General features: G+C 35.1%; 1 protein-coding gene across 1 annotated transcript; it reads right to left on the bottom strand.

Moving 5' to 3' along the window:
• Window positions 1-1,724: 1,724 nt before the first annotated feature.
• On the bottom strand, window positions 1,725-16,479 carry LOC127837740 (N(G),N(G)-dimethylarginine dimethylaminohydrolase 1-like). The gene is made up of 5 exons (XM_052365057.1): window positions 16,084-16,479; window positions 14,213-14,315; window positions 11,534-11,733; window positions 9,757-9,888; window positions 1,725-7,890 (listed from the first exon to the last, which is right to left on the bottom strand). The coding sequence occupies exons 1-5, from the start codon at window positions 16,381-16,383 to the stop codon at window positions 7,708-7,710; spliced, it is 918 nt and encodes a 305-aa protein (XP_052221017.1). The 5' UTR covers window positions 16,384-16,479; the 3' UTR covers window positions 1,725-7,707.
• Window positions 16,480-16,759: the final 280 nt, after the last annotated feature.

Below are 16,759 nucleotides of genomic sequence, written 5' to 3'. Positions count from 1 at the left end.
AGGTATATTTTTAACATAACTTAAATGTTTATTTGTGTTGTAATGCAAAGTGCTGTATTAAGTGGTACTGGATAGCCCAAATATCTGGCATCATTTTAAAAATTGTTTTAAAGCCCCATCATTGTGATAACAATGCTGCCCATCATTCTGTCTGTTACTGATTAAGAAGCTACTGCTCTGGTCTTGGGAGAATTTCCAACCACCCATTAATGGCATGTTAATTAGCACCATCACTGCTTGTGAGAAGTCGTCATACTTGCTCAGTTCTTTTTCACTATCACCCACCCACCCACATTACCCATCTGTTAGTTTGACCTTGATGTCTTCAAGAAAGGCTATCCAATGCCATTCAGGGTATGTGTGTTTATGACTCACAAATTCTTTTTTCACAATATTTTGCTTCTACGCAATAAAGAAATAATATTATTATATAAACACTTTTTCCAAAACTATATTTTGGTCCCATTTATTAAATACTGTACTTTAAAAACCAATGATAAATAATTGTTTTCCACACAAAATTCATAAATACCCTTTTAAGTTAAACCACTTTTATTAAATTTGTACGTCAAAGTTTGGTCAACACTGCAATTGTGGTTAGTTATATACTGAACCAGTTCATACATGTAATAACATTGTTTGGGATTTTATTCATTGGGTCTGACATAACAATATTATATCATACACACATGGCTGCTCCACAAAATTATATCATTATTTACCGTATATTAGTATCACACAAACATGATTTGTTCTTTGAAAACGGGATTTAATTATGGAAACCTAATTTACTGGTTGATATTTGTTTGCATAAAAATTCTCTTTTTGCATGCATGTACACTGAGCCAGAAATCTTAAAACAAGTTTATCCATATCTAATATTGTTGTTTTATGTTGGTTGTTTTAGATATGTTATTATTTGTCATTAAATTCAGTATTAACCTCATAGCCTTGGAGTTGTTGGCAAAGCCATAAATAATGATTACTCTTAATTTTATATTAAGTCCAGTTTAAAAATCATGTGTCACTGTTCCTTTTTTATGTAAAAATATCATGACATGTAAACTGTTATTGCACTTGTCAGTCTTTTGAATATCAAGTGAAGTCCACAAAGCATACCGTAAGTACTCTTTAATTTAGATACTTAAAAATATTCCCATAATACAGTGTCAGTGAAATTGTAGAGAAGCACTGACAATATACCCAATGCATTTTCATAATCAATCAATTTAACATATTTTGTACTAATAAACATCATTCAGTTGTTTCTGGACGAATTTACACCAAAAAGCACGAATGCATTACTCAGAACTTATCGTTTTCTTACTATGACCACTTCATTAATTATTGGGTGAAGCCATTGTCCATTAGTTGTATACTTATATAAGTCTTGTTCTGTGAAAACTAGGCATAATGCATGTGCGTAAAGTGTTGTACGCACGGGCTAATAAGGGACGACACTTTCAGCCTAAATTGGATTTTTACTAAGAAGAGAATTCATTTAAACAAAAAATGTCATAAAAGCGAAAATTGTCGTCCCTGATTAGCCTGTGCCGACTCAATTATTGGGTGAAGCCATTGTCCATTAGTTGTATACCTATATATTTTCCCAGATAAGGCAAATTTAATGGTCCAATTACTTCTTCATTCGTCTGCTGTGTTTTATGATATCAGGTTGTAATTCACATGACAATTGTGTGCTGTGCCACCAGATGAAGACAAAATTTAATGATTCAATTTATTTGTGAAAACAATGCAATTGTTGGAAAATTTAGAGTCATTTATTATTGGGGGAAATCTGGGTGTCTGAAAAATTGTCACAAAAAATAATTATTTTGGCTAAAAAAGAGAGTGTCTGAAAACTTAGAAATAAAAGAGATGTGTTTGTCAGAAACACAATGCCCCCTATTGCGCTGCTTTGAAATACAATTTCAATATATCATTTGGCAGGTTTAGAAATTATCTCCCTTTTAAAGCTTATTACTTCCCTTGGATTGTAATTTTTGACTTTTTACCTTGAAGAATGACCTTGACCTTTCACCACTCAAAATGTGCAGCTTCATGAGATACACATGCATGCCAAATATCAAGTTGCTATTTTCAATATTGCAAAAGTTATGGCCAATGTTAGTGTTTTCGGACGGACTGACAGACAGTTCAACTGCTATATGCCACCCTACCGGGGGAATAAAAAGTAGTTTATACGGTACATATTTACATATATTAACATATGTCACTTTATTACTCGATGTAAGATGAAGATGAAAGCGTTATTTGTTGTCCAAACAGTAAAATATACAAACACTTACATGTTTATCTTTATTGCATATAGAGTTCATATTTTTGAAGCAACTAACTATGAAAAAAAGGTAAATAAAAATACAAAATACACACACAAAACTACCATTTGTCATACAACCTAAATAAATGAATATAAAAAATATAAACATATAATATAAAGAAAATCTAAATGTACTGTTAGAGTTTCCAAAGAAATATATTATACATTTTAAATTTTAGCGTGCATATAACGTTTCTAACAAAACAACCGGTAACTTATTTCAAAGTTGTTTTAGAAAATAAATATTGTTTTGTTTGTATGGTCTTTTTTTCATTATAATCTAAATATTATAACATTTCTGTTTGGTAAAACAATTTTTCAATAGTACAAAAACAATTATAATGTAGATTTAAGAATCAAAGTACTTGAAAATTATATACATTACACAGAGTAACGGTTTAATAATAACATGGGATCATTTTAGGCAAATATATAAGAAATCTACCGACTTTCCCACTCAAAAACACAGTGAAAATGGCTATGTGCAAACAGCATAAAAACAGAACAGCCTGTGAGTAACTCACAGTCTGTTCAGGTTTTATGCTGTTTGCTGCTCATCAGTATCTAAGGGTTGGAAATTAAGCCTTTAAAACTTGAATTTAGTAAGAAAGGTCTTTAATTAAATTTATCTTTGTAAGGGCTATAAGTGCGTCAAAATACGTGTCTAAGTGGTAAAGGGTCAAATAAACAGGTAACACATATCCAAATGGAAAACATTGTTCATGATTTTGTTACTAGTCTAACATCTTAATCTCTGAATTCTATTTTCTATTGATATGAAAACAATAATACCTGGAATGTGTTCTCAACGTGGATGTCTGCTTCCATTTTCCATAAACCTTGTAAGTTTATCTTAAAATGTATTAACTCTACCAATACATGTACATCAACAATTTATAATCCAATTATTGTTTAATAAATTTTATAAATTATTCAGTTAATCAATAAATCACTTAAGTTCACAGCATAAAATAGTTATCATTAATACATAATTAGAACAAGAGCATTTGACTAAGAAGCAAAGAGATAAGAAAAAAGGTGATTTAAGTATAGGATTTTACTCCAAACGTTTCTGCAATTCTGCCCCAGGTACACTAAGTGAATCCAAACAGGTGGTCCATCAAGAACATATATGATCTGATACAAATGTCATTTAATATTTATTTTATTGAACCAGTTAAAAAAAAACATAAAAAAGAAAGGCTCTTGAACTATTTACTTATTTCCTGGACAGTTCAATAAAATTGGGTATGAAATGATCATGTCATATTTTTTTATCACGTGTGTTTATTAAAAAATGAAATCTTCTTTTCTCAAGAAATTGTAATAAATGCAAGTTGTTTAATTACATCAAAATTATCTAATATGATTGGTCATAGAAAATAAAGCTAATGAAACAATGGCTAAAAGAACAAATCTATTTTTTTTTGAAAAGTAGAACAATTGTAATGGCTGTGTGTGAATTGTAATGGCTGTGTTACACAGAAAGGCATAGTGTACAATAGATTTGCAAAACAAACATGCTTGACTCAATTTCTTATCGCAAATATCACAAACAGAAAACAATGTAAAGCAAAACATTAAATAGTATATATATTGTTATTTCTTGAAAGGTGTGGGAATGTAAAGTGCACAACACTGAATATAAAATGTCACACTTATCACCAAATTATATAAAGCATAAGTGAAAAACAATTACAAACTTAAAATGGCAAGAACCCACAACTGTCATCATTTATGGAAACATTAATTGAGCGATATTTAATAAATTACTTTATCTGCATGAACATCATACAGTGTTTTTTTGTAGTTTAAAATGTAGAGGATTCAATAGTTTCAAATGAACAATAACAGCACTTACATAATTTGTATATACTGGTAGTTCTGATTTCACTTGACAAGATACATACATGTATGTAACAGATCTTACATATTCCAATTATTCTGTATGGAGGTTGTATTTAGGGAAAGATCTCTGATCATGAAAGAAACAGGTTGCTTCTTATAAAAAGGGACAGGGTTGTTAGATCTGTCTTTTGACATTTTCTAATTAACTACTAAATCCAAAGAATGTCTTTGTCTCATATTTAAATTAAGAATTTTTAATATAGTGTGTTCGTTTGGCATTGAATATTTGACAATCAAAAATATTAAACAGGAGCAGGGCCAAGCACCCTACTGTTTTACTTTAGACCTTTCTCTATTATATAATACCATGTTTAGAAGATTAAAAGGCAACTTTACTTGTTGATAGCAAGTAACTTTAGTAACTTTCAAGAACTGTTTCTAAGTCAACATTTTTTTACTTGTTTTATATTGATGTATATGTCATTTATGAAACTTCTTTATTGTAAATCACAACCTTACAGTTAAATACTTTTGTTCCTTTTAAACAATTAGATGCAAACAGAATACGAGATTCATTACTTGACATGCACAGTATTTCAAACTTTCTAGACAGTACAAAAGCGAAGCCCTGACAACTAACATCCTTAATTGCACACAAGAAGTGAAACATCTTTAAACAGTTATGGCAAGTGTCTAAAACGCCTAAGATAAAAAAGTTTAACAAAACAAGCTAAATTACACGTACAAATGTGCAACACATATTGTTTTAAATTCCAAAAGTATAAGTAATATGCTTGTTGAAATTATCATTGGCAATCCCATAAAATACATGTGAAATGTAGTGTATAAGAAATAGGAATACATTCAAATGGCTAATGCATACATGCAATAACAATGTATATGAAACAAATATGAATTAGAATTTTAAGTTAATGAAATGACTACTTCGTGTATAAATATATCTCCACCTGTTTTCAGTATTACAATACTTTACTTGAACATGTTAACACTCCTTGTACATAGAAATGTATAGAAAAAAGGTATTCACGAAACTCTTAATTGAAACCTTAACTAAAGTTGTGCTTAAGTTTAATTTCAGACCACATTTCGTTGTGAAACCTGTTTAAAAAAATACAACAATAAACAAGAGATTGCCAAGCAATATGGTCCTCCACTGGTGAAACTCCACCATTGTCAGATTTTTTTATTATATTCGTTGCCATAGCAACCATAATTATTGATGTAGGAACAAAATGAAATGACATGCATAATCTCCATAATTATTGATGTAGGAACAAAATGAAATGACATGCATAATCTCCATATTGCCATCTATCCATATTTTAAGTTTCATGAAAAAAATATGAAGAACTTTTAAAGTTATTGCAGGATTCAAAATAGTGTGACGGACAGACTGACAGACAGAGCGCAAACCATAAGTCCCCCCTGGTTTCACCGGTAGGGTACAAAAAACACAATTTCAGAAGCATTTACTGGATTTAAACATTTTAAGTCAGTAACTTAAGGTGTTAAACTTTATTAAGGATTTCTCACAAGTTTTCCCCTACATGCTTTATAAATATGGAGCCTGGTAGGAAGTGTCAAAGGAAATGTATCTTGTATGCATGCAATAAGTTTAAAATATAAATTTTAAGTTCCTGTTAAAGCAAGCGAATCCCTGACAAAGCAATTGTAAATATCCACAAAGAGTACAATATTTAATATGTTGCTTGGCACAGTTAAAAAGGCACATAGATACATGCTACGCAATATATGACTGTGGAAAGTAGTCTGAATTAAAGTAAATTACAGTGATTTTAACATGAACTTTAAATACATATACTGATGTCCTCCAAAAGTCAAAAACAGTCCATTATTATTATTAGGACCAAATCAATATAAGAACATAAATTCTCAAAAAAAAATTGGACATAATTTTCTAGTCAGTAATGAATGTTTTGGCACACATCATTAAGGTTTATTTTTTTAAATACCTCAAATACTTTCTTAAAACCACCTCATCTATTAATTTTATTTCACTTTTTTTAATTCAAAATATTTTTTATAACGTAGCACCCTACCCTTTTCAAATGTAGCTACAATACTGTTCACAAACCTGACCTGCTTGTATACACAACAAACTTACTATGAAAACAAAACAACTACAAGTGAATTAAAGTTATCACTATAATTTACAAGAAATAACAGTTAAGCACCGCTATTTCTAAAGCTTTTATTTCAAAATATAAGCTACAAAACCAAATAATTGCAGGGTTTTTTGCTTTTTAACATCTCTAAAATATAATTTATTAAGAAGCATATACATTTACAAATTGTATATAATTATTGTATGATAAAACCGAATAAGGAATTTCATAAAAAGTACAACAGAACATCACTTTTTAAATTTTTTATTTTTTTTGTACAGTTGCAGTAACCTGAAACTCCACATAGTAAAAAAAAGAAAAGATTTTTCTAAGTACTTGATTCACAAAAAAACATTTATTTGTATAAAAAATCTTAACTTTACATTATCGTACAAGAACAAGTTTGCAAAAAATCACACCAAACAATTACCAGCTTCACAACTTGTTATTTCACAACTAATGAATAGAAATAATTATGTACAAAACAACACAAGTCCTTTGTTATTTAGTTATTTGAAGTGACAATCTAAATATACAGTGTAAGTCTTTTGTTATTTGTTATTCAGCTAATGATTTTCGTTTACATAGGATCACATGATAATTATATTATTCTAAATATTTGGTCTGTGTCTTGAATTGAATTCTCAACTAATTTGAGTGTCTTGTTAACAATATGTGTCGTGTTCTGAGAAAACTGGGCTTAATTCATGTGCGTAAAGTGTCGTCCCAGATAAGCCTATGCAGTCCGCACAGGCTAATCTGGGACGACACTTTCCGCTTTTATGGTAGTTATTTTTAGTGTGAAGGAAGTGCCTTCTTACCAAAAATAAAGTTTAAGCGGAAAGTGTCGTCCCTGATAAGCCTGTGCGGACTGCACAGGCTAATCTAGGACGGCACTTTACGCACATGCATTATGACCAGTTTTGTCAGAACACGACAAATATGAATGACAACAGTTTTGTTCTTTAGTCATTTTTTTACACACTTGACAGTCTTGGTGGAATAATGAAAACATTGTTTCTAATGTACAGTCTACCGTCTTTGTTATTCAGATATTTAATAAGTTTGTTACACATGGTCGCATGACAATACAGAGCCCTGTTCTGAGACAACTGGGCTTAATGCATGTGCGAAAAGAGTCATCTAAGATTAGCCTGTGCAGTCAGTTACAACGCTATACATCACAACTGGATTTTGGCTAAGAAGAGAATTCTTTTACAAGAAAAATACAATTGAACCGGAAAATGTCATCCCTGATAAGCCTGTGCTGACTGCACAGGCTTATCTGGGATGACACTTTTCCCACATGTACTAAGCCCTATTTTCCCAGAATGAGGCTCTAATATTACTCAAGACTTCCATACAGCGTCCTTATTTGAGAGTCTTGATGGTGGCGTAGCGGTCCATGTCCTGGTCCTGGAGGTTGGACACAAGTTTCCGCGCGCGCTTCTCCTTGTGAATGAGAAGCACCAGACTGGACAGGGTAACGCGTGCCTTCTCCAGCTCTGTGATGCTCGTGTGATGGCGGGGATTGAGAATCTTCTCATCTAGCACCTGCGGAAATGAAACAATTATGTTTGAATGTGATCTGCGGGAAAATTTCTAAAAAATTTCAGCACCCTAGTATTTGTTTTCTCTCAGATTATGTTCAGGCCATGATTATAATATGGAAGGTTATACCACAGTCAGATTATTTACCAGTACATTAGACGCTACGACGTCAAAGGTGCAAGACAAACAATGCTGATTGATTTGATAGTTTAGTTTTCATACCTCTGGAAGACTGCCTTGTGGTTTCTGAACAGGGTAAAAAATGACATTGCTTGTGAAATATACAGGCCGCTGGCCACACATGGCAGGTGAATGTTTCATACGGGTGTAAAAATGACTGATTATTGTCAGGGGTATCTAGACTGACAGCTTATGCCATGTGTCCCCTAGGTCAGGGGTATCTAGACTGTCAGCTTATGCCATGTGTCCCCTAGATCAGGGGTATCTAGACTGACAGCTTATGCCATGTGTCCCCTAGATCAGGGGTATCTAGACTGACAGCTTATGCCATGTGATCCCTTGGTCAGGGGTATCTAGACTGACCGCTTATGCCATGTGTCCCCTAGGTCAGGGGTATCTAGACTGACAGCTTATGCCATGTGTCCCCTAGATCAGGAGTATCTAGACTGACAGCTTATGCCATGTGTCCCCTAGGTCAGGGGTATCTAGACTGACAGCTTATGCCATGTGTCCCCTAGGTCAGGGGTATCTAGACTGACAGCTTATGCCATGTGTCCCCTAGATCAGGGGTATCTAGACTGACAGCTTATGCCATGTGTCCCCTAGGTCAGGGGTATCTAGACTGACAGCTTATGCCATGTGTCCCCAAGGTCAGGGGTATCTAGACTGACAGCTTATGCCATGTGTCCCCTAGGTCAGGGGTATCTAGACTGACAGCTTATGCCATGTGTCCCCTAGGTCAGGGGTATCTAGACTGACAGCTTATGCCATGTGTCCCCTAGGTCAGGGGTATCTAGACTGACAGCTTATGCCATGTGTCCCCTAGGTCAGGGGTATCTAGACTGACAGCTTATGCCATGTGTCCCCTAGGTCAGGGGTATCTAGACTGACAGCTTATGCCATGTGTCCCCTAGGTCAGGGGTATCTAGACTGACAGCTTATGCCATGTGTCCCCTAGGTCAGGGGTATCTAGACTGACAGCTTATGCCATATGTCCCCTAGGTCTGGGGTATCTAGACTGACAGCTTATGCCATGTATCCCCTAGGTCAGGGGTATCTAGACTGACAGCTTATGCCATATGTCCCCTAGGTCTGGGGTATCTAGACTGACAGCTTATGCCATGTGTCCCCTAGGTCAGGGGTATCTAGACTGACAGCTTATGCCATGTGTCCCCTAGGTCAGGGGTATTTAGACTGACAGCTTATGCCAAGTGTCCCCTAGGTCAGGTCAGTCTTCAGATCTACATGTGTTAATAATGCACTAACTCATACTAATGATGCCCTATACATATGTGAAATTTCTGCTTTTCCCAATATTGTCCATTGTTGCCTAGTAACATCTGGGTTTCCAAGTTTTACCCACCAAGACCAAACAATACCAAAAATCCCTGGTTATATGCCACACTCAAAGTAAGAGACTTTGTTTAAATGCCCATTTAAAAAGCAATTTAATTCTTTACAGCTCAGATATGCATGTTGAACCCTTTGTAGTCCCTCAGAAAATCAAATTAATCCAAACATTCAAGTTTTAAAAGCTTCCTTTTAAACCTTAACATACTGATAAGCAGATAACAGCATAAAACCTGAATAGCCTGCGAGTAACTTGCAGGCTGTTCTAGTTTTATGCTGTTTGCATATAGCCATTTTCACTTTTCCTGAGTGGGACTGGGTTAAAAAATTAGTTCTTACACTCCAGCAGACGTCCGGTATCTCGTCCCTGGTCCTGTGAATCAGGTGGCCGTTTACGTAGATCATGTTAGCCGCAGCGTCCGAGTCAAGCTTCAACAGCTCATAGCTGAACTGGGCCTGCATCTTGATTTGCTGTTAACAAATTAAGCATCATAGGCTAAGAATATTATCATTCTTGTTCAATCTTATATAACTAAAACAAGCAAATTCGTTGAATTGATATCCCAGCCATTATACTTCTGGACACAAAAGTTTTCTTGACGGATGGACAACACCAACGTGCATCATCCTCTTATCCATATATATACTCATACCAAGTTTCAATGAAATCCGTCAAAGCACTTCCAAGATATGTCTTCATACACACAAAAAAGCATTTTTTCAAGGTACAAAGGGCCATAACTCCGTTATTATCCGATGGTGTACAATGCCATTTGGCGTGCATCATCCTCTTATCCATATATACTCATACCAAGTTTCAATGAAATCAGCCAAAGCACTTCCAAGATATGGCCAGATTTTTTTTGGCCAGATTTTATAGCCGAAATTCAGCTATGTTCCCAATCCCAAAAAGTATACTTTTTTTCCCAAAATGTGGCAAAAAATTACCAATTCCCCCCCCCCCCCCAAAATATTTTTTTTTAGAAAGAAGTTTCTAATGCGTATTTTATCTCAATTTTCATTCAATTACATCTAACAAAGTATAATATGATTTTGTTCTTTTAATTTGAATGATTATAAAGAGTTATATCAAATTTCGTATTTCCCTAATCAGTGGACTTTTCGTTTGGAATAAAAAGGCTAATGAATTTATTTTCCCAATTTCATGAAAATGCCGATAAAATTCCCAACTCCAAAGCCATGGGCTATCTTCCCAAAATGTGGAAAAAAACCCTGATGGGAGCGCTACCGACACAAAAGTGCCGCCGGCCGGATGGATGGACAACGCCAAAACAATATCACTCCACCTATGGTGGGGGATAATAAACAGCAGGCCTTACTCTGCCATTCCCTAAATCAACAAATGGCTACAAAAAAGCAAATAAGGGTGGAGAAAATTTCCATTTGGTTATATTTTTTCCACGTTTTTCTTCATAATGACCCAAAAATAACCCAATATAATAAAAAATAAGGACAAAAAAAACAAAAATTTGACTACATAAAATTTTGAGTCACGAGGCGCCATGAACCATCAAAGACTGGCTGGGAATTTGTTCATTATTGATAAATTTGGTATAACTCTTGTTTATTTTTTATTTAAATCATTTTTAATGCTTACCGTTTGTACTTTGTTTTCTATTATACAATTGAAATTTGACAATTTTGTTCATATTAATGAAGATTGATCACAATCCAACTGTATTGTTTTTTATGTGTATGTTCTTGAGAATGTTTAAACACAGTGCAATTAAAGCCAAAATTGAATTTTAATATTATTATTTCAACAATATGTGATCATGAGTTCATGAGACTACAAGAACTAAAACAATTAATGCAAACACAAAACTAAAGCAGAGCACACTGCAGCATCCCTGATCTGTAGCTGAATCTTGCCTTAAATACTTACAGTTTTGAGTTGATCAATCCAGAGGGACAGCAATTAAACTGCTAACAAACTAGAAGCACACTATCTAGCTTAAAACATAACCTACCCAGAAAAATTACCATTTCTTTCCTTGAAATGAAAATGATCAACAAGTATCTTCAGTGCAGTGATTCTTTTCACACAGAATCTAGCTTCAAGTTTCCTACCCAGAATGTTCCCCCTCTCTCGTACCTTGTATATCTCCATGCCGCACTGTGAGCTGCTGATAGCGATCACCTGCCTGCCCGCCATGCTGCAGAGACTCTTCAAGTGGAGGGCCTTGGTCTTCTCCATATTCAGGGGCACCACTACGTACTCTGGGAACGCCTCTGCCACCGCCTGGGCACCCTGTTCATTCGTGTTCTTACCAATGCCAACAAAGATTTCTTTGCCTGTAATATCAGTTTATTCAGAATGATGTTCATAACAAGAAATGTGTCCACAGGACACGGATGCCCCCAACTGTAACTTTGTCACTACATAAAAGTATAACTGTGTAAACGCTTGGTAGAAGTTATTAGCTTTTTTTTCAAATCCTAAACGCAGATTTCGAACCTAAACACGGACCCTAAGTTCAAGGTCAAGGTCACAGGGGTCAAAAATTGTGTGTGTATGGAAAGACCTTGTCCATCTACACATGCATGCCAAATATGAAATTGCTATCAGAAGCGACATAGAAGTTATGAGCATTTTTCGAAATCTAAACGCAAAGTGTGAAGGACAGACAGACGGACAGACGAACGGACAGTCCGATCACTATATGCCCTCCTTTGAGGGCATAAAAATGTCTTAGAATATCAAAATAAATCAGAAAGCCACATAAACTAGAGAGCGGACAACATGCTTAATCCTTGAAATGCACTAAGTGACCCAGTGACCTAGTTTTTGACCCGGCATGACCCATATTCGAACTTGACCTAGATATTGTCTGGATACAACTTCTTACCAAGTTTAGTAAAGATCAGATAAAAACTACTTCAATAAGAGAGCGGACACCATGCTAAATCCTTGAAATGCACTAAGTGACCCAGTGACCTAGTTTTTGACATGGCATGACCGATATTCGAACTTGACCTAGATAATGTCTTGATACAACTTTTGACCAAGTTTAGTAACGATCAGATGAAAACTACTTCAATTAGAGAGCGGACACCATGCTAAATTCTTGAAATGCACTAAGTGACCCCGTGACCTAGTTTTTGACCCGGCATGACCCATATTCGAACTTGACCTAGATATTGTCTGGATACAACTTCTGACCAAGTTTGATAAAGATCGGATGAAAACTATTTGAATTAGAGAGCGGACACGAAGTGTGACCGACCAACCAACCGACCGACGGACAGTGCGAAAACTATATACCCCCTTTTCTTCGAAATGGGGGCATAAAAATGAAAATAAGCAAATTTTGTATGCAGTGAAAGGTGGCGGTTAGTTATTATTAGGGATGCAAGAGGTTAACCGGTTAACCTACCAAAACGACCAGTTAACCGGTCACATTTTCGGGAAAAGGTTAACCTGGAAAAAATATATGATTATGTTTTTTTCATAATGAATATACTGCCAACTTGCGCGGGCGACTAGTTAAAACAACATGCCGCACCATCGACTGTAATAAATAACGTGTCAACAGTCAAAGTAATCAAGCAATTAATCAATACCTTTGTGATAACAAATAAGGGGTACGTTTTGATAACTGACACTACTGGTCTTTTGACTCACTAAAATTTAACTAGCGAACTGCGGTGAGTGGGAGCTTATAGCGAAGACGTAATTGACACGTTTATTCAACTCGCGATAAAAACAGTTGAGACATTGGACGGCTTATTTTGATGTTTTGTTAACCAATATCCAACACCGATTGCTGGCGAAAATACCGTGTTTATAAGTAACAATTTAATCACGAATTGAATTCGTAGTTAAAATCTTGACGAGTTAATGTCGTTTTTTTTATCAAAAATTAATATCATTATGATAATTTACGTCCAATGATTCCACCATTACCGTCCGATGCAAGTTCTATTTAAGAAAGCAAATCATTAACTATTAAAATAATAAAACATCAATTTCAAATATAAAAAATTGATAATTGTAAGTTTGTTTTTAAAAAAAATATATTTTTAGTCGTGGCGACCTTGACATTGGAGATATTGATGTGATTCTTTCGTGCGACACACCGTCCCATGATGGTGAACAAATGTGCCAAATGATTTTAAAATCTCACAATGAATGACATAGTTATGGCCAGGACAAGCTCATTTATGGCCATTTTTGACCTTTGAACTCAAAGTGTGACCTTGACCTTGGAGATATCGACGTAATTATTTCGCGCGACACACCGTCCAATGATGGTGAACAAATGTGCCAAATGATTTTAAAATCTGACAATGAACGACATAGTTATGGCCCGGACAAGCTTGTTCCGCCCGCCCGCCAGCCCGTCCGCATTCGCCAATCTAATAACCAGTTTTTTCCTTCGGAAAACCTGGTTAAAAAACACATAAAAGGCCATAATTCTGCCCAAAAAATAGCAGCATTACAAATATCTTCCTATACAATCATCTAGACAGAAGGGTCATTTTAATTGTGAAAGTTTGACTGAGGTCCGTCCAGGGTTCAAGGAAGTGCAAAACACAATCATTGGGACAAAGATACAGCTAAAAAGAAAAGTGCAATACTTAATGCTTCCTTCTTAGTGGGCGCATAAAATACAATGAAAGTCAAGACATCTTGGTTTAGAATCTAAGATTTACATTCATGCATGCTTTGCCATAAGCTGAGAGCAGTTACCATATTAAATGCGAAGACTGTTGTTGTACATGGATTCTGTATCATAAGACCATATCTGAACATTCAGTTTATATTCCATACCTGTAAATAGCACATCGCCACCATCAAGTGTTGCTGAGCCATCATTGATCTCTTGAATTCTTAGTTTGAGGTCATTTTTCAGAACTCTTCTGATTTCTTTTGTCTAGAAAATAAAATGATTAAGAAAATAAAAATGAATTTCTATTTATAGCTTTATGGTTATTCCAATTCGTACAGTGTGGTATTGAAGGAGACATCTCGCAGTCCGACAGCTGTAAACAAACCGCGGATCTGCTTTATTATAACACATTGCAGGCGGTTTTTATTGAATTACTTGTCTCATCAATAGGGTACCTTCCCCCAACCCCCTAAATTTTTTCTAAACGGATTTACGTGATTTGGAAAAATGGCATCGGCGTCGATCCAAAAACTGGAATTCCGGTTTAACCTGGAAAACTTTCACCCATGCAGATTAAGTGTTAAATATATTAAATAAACTCAGATAAATACATCAATAACACAACATTAACTCTGAAATTTGTGTGTTTTTATTTGTTAATGTTGTCCCCATAAGTCTGCCATGTGTTTCTGGTTAATGATATTGGGCATGGTGTAATGAGGGGTATAATTTAAAACAAGTGAAGAGTTGTTTTAACACTAAATACAAACCACTTCTACTTTAAGTTTCATCACTTTAAGCTAATTTTAGCTGATTGAGAAGTCACTTCCCTCAAATTTGAACATAGGTTGAGCCCTGGTGAATAGGGAATTATTCGTCTATTTGTTTATTATTGGTATTCGTCATTGGATGGTCTCCAGCAGTATGTTCTAATATATTTATGTATTCGCATTCGAAATTGTTAATGTTTAATATAAAAAATGTAAAATAAATCTTTAAAAAATCTAATATTTCTTTTGGCATTTCTTTTGTTCCCTGTATTTTAAATATTGTCAATTTATTTTAAAATGTTTTAAAATATTTATATATTCACTCTCAATATTGTTAATGTATTATTAAACAAGAGTGCCAAACTGTCACAAGATATGCCCGTTCGAAGGTTTTGGACACCATGCTCAATGCTTGAAATGCACTTAGTGACCTCGAGACCTAGTTATTGACCCGGCATGACCCATATTTGAACTTGACCTAGATATCATTTAGACGTAACATATGACTAAATTCGATGAAGATCAGATGAAAACTACTTCAATTAGAGAGCGGACACCATGCTAAATGCTTGAAATCCACTAAGTGACATCGTGACCTCGTTTTTGACCCGGCATGACCCATATTTGAACTTGACCTACATATCATCTAGACACAACTTCTGACCAAATTTGGTGAAGATCGGGTGAAAACTACTTCACTTAGAGAGCGGACACCATGCTTAATCCTTGAAATGCACTAAGTGACCCCATGACCTAGTTTTTGACCCTGCATGACCCATATCTAGATCTTGATCTAGATATTGTCTAGACACAACTTCTGACCAAGTTTGGTGAAGATCGGATGAAAACTATTTGAATTAGAGAGCGGACACTGCTGTGGATGCCGCCCGCCGCGGGTGAAACTATAATACGTCCCGTTTTTAAAAACGGGCGTATAAAAATGTAAAATAAAAATAAATCTTAAATTGAAATAAATTCTTTTCATGTATTTTTTTTTAATCCTGATATTGCTTGAAATGCATGTAAAGAATACATTTATCCTGAAAAAATAATCTTGAAATAACAGCGTCAGGTGACAATCAAAGGTGTGAAAGGTTTGCGTTATTCTTCCCACATATACAATACTATTCACACCTGTTTGCCTATGTTGTATCAGTGGGACGAAACATCCTATCCCTCCCTACACAAATATCAGTGGCACGAAACGTCAATCACCCAAAAAATCACTTGTGACTTTTTAACAATTTGTTTATCATTCTCACCTCCCCTTGTCGGACTTTCAGACCAGGGCGGGTTATGAGCGCAGTGCCGCCTATGATGACTGCACAGTCCTCCACGCAACAGCAGTCTTTGTAATCTTCATCGTCCTCAAGCTCGATGATGTTTAGCGAACATTTTCTAAGAACATCCACAAGCTGTGCCTGTTCGTCCCTCGCCCGTTGGTAATCAATTGGATTCGAAGTAACTCCGCGATCTGCGAAACTTCGGGGTACGCGACATATAATCGCGTAGTTGTAGGAGAACGCGGATGATTTCATGGTATTGGTCATGGTCATGGTCATTTTCTATTCTAAAGGCTTGTTAAGTTTGAAAAAAATATTTGCCCGGAAGCAAAACAGGAAGTGAGTAATCGCGTCCAAAACATTTGTGTCGTGGAAATTGCTTTAGCCAAACTGGTCACCGATCGAATGGCCGAGTATCATTGGCGTAGCTGATTGATAGATAGATAGATAGATAGATAGATAGATAGATAGATAGATAGATAGATAAGATTTATTTTGAGTCGGCAAGACAACATAAGCCATTAAGGCTTTTGAACCGACTATATAAACATGTGTATAAATGCAACAAGTATAAAACAGCTACAATATGGAAATAAAATATAACAAAATTAAGTTAATAGATATGATATGCATGCTAATAAGTTAGTGAAATCAC

The sequence above is a fragment of the Dreissena polymorpha genome, chromosome 7, assembly GCF_020536995.1.
Source record: "Dreissena polymorpha isolate Duluth1 chromosome 7, UMN_Dpol_1.0, whole genome shotgun sequence".
NCBI classification, from domain to species: Eukaryota; Metazoa; Mollusca; class Bivalvia; order Myida; family Dreissenidae; genus Dreissena; species Dreissena polymorpha.
Note: the sequence above shows the minus strand (reverse complement) of the source record. Positions and strands in the feature narration are given on the sequence as shown.

Bases quoted from the DNA above. Each gene is read 5' to 3' on its own strand.
- LOC127837740 (XM_052365057.1), bottom strand. From the start codon at position 16,383: ATGACCATGACCATGACCAATACCATGAAATCATCCGCGTTCTCCTAC. The intron at 14,316-16,083 runs GTGAGAATGATA...TTTATTTTCTAG, and splicing joins TGAAAGTCCGACAAGGGGAG to ACAAAAGAAATCAGAAGAGT. The intron at 9,889-11,533 runs GTACGAGAGAGG...ATTTGTTAACAG, and splicing joins GCGGCATGGAGATATACAAG to CAAATCAAGATGCAGGCCCA.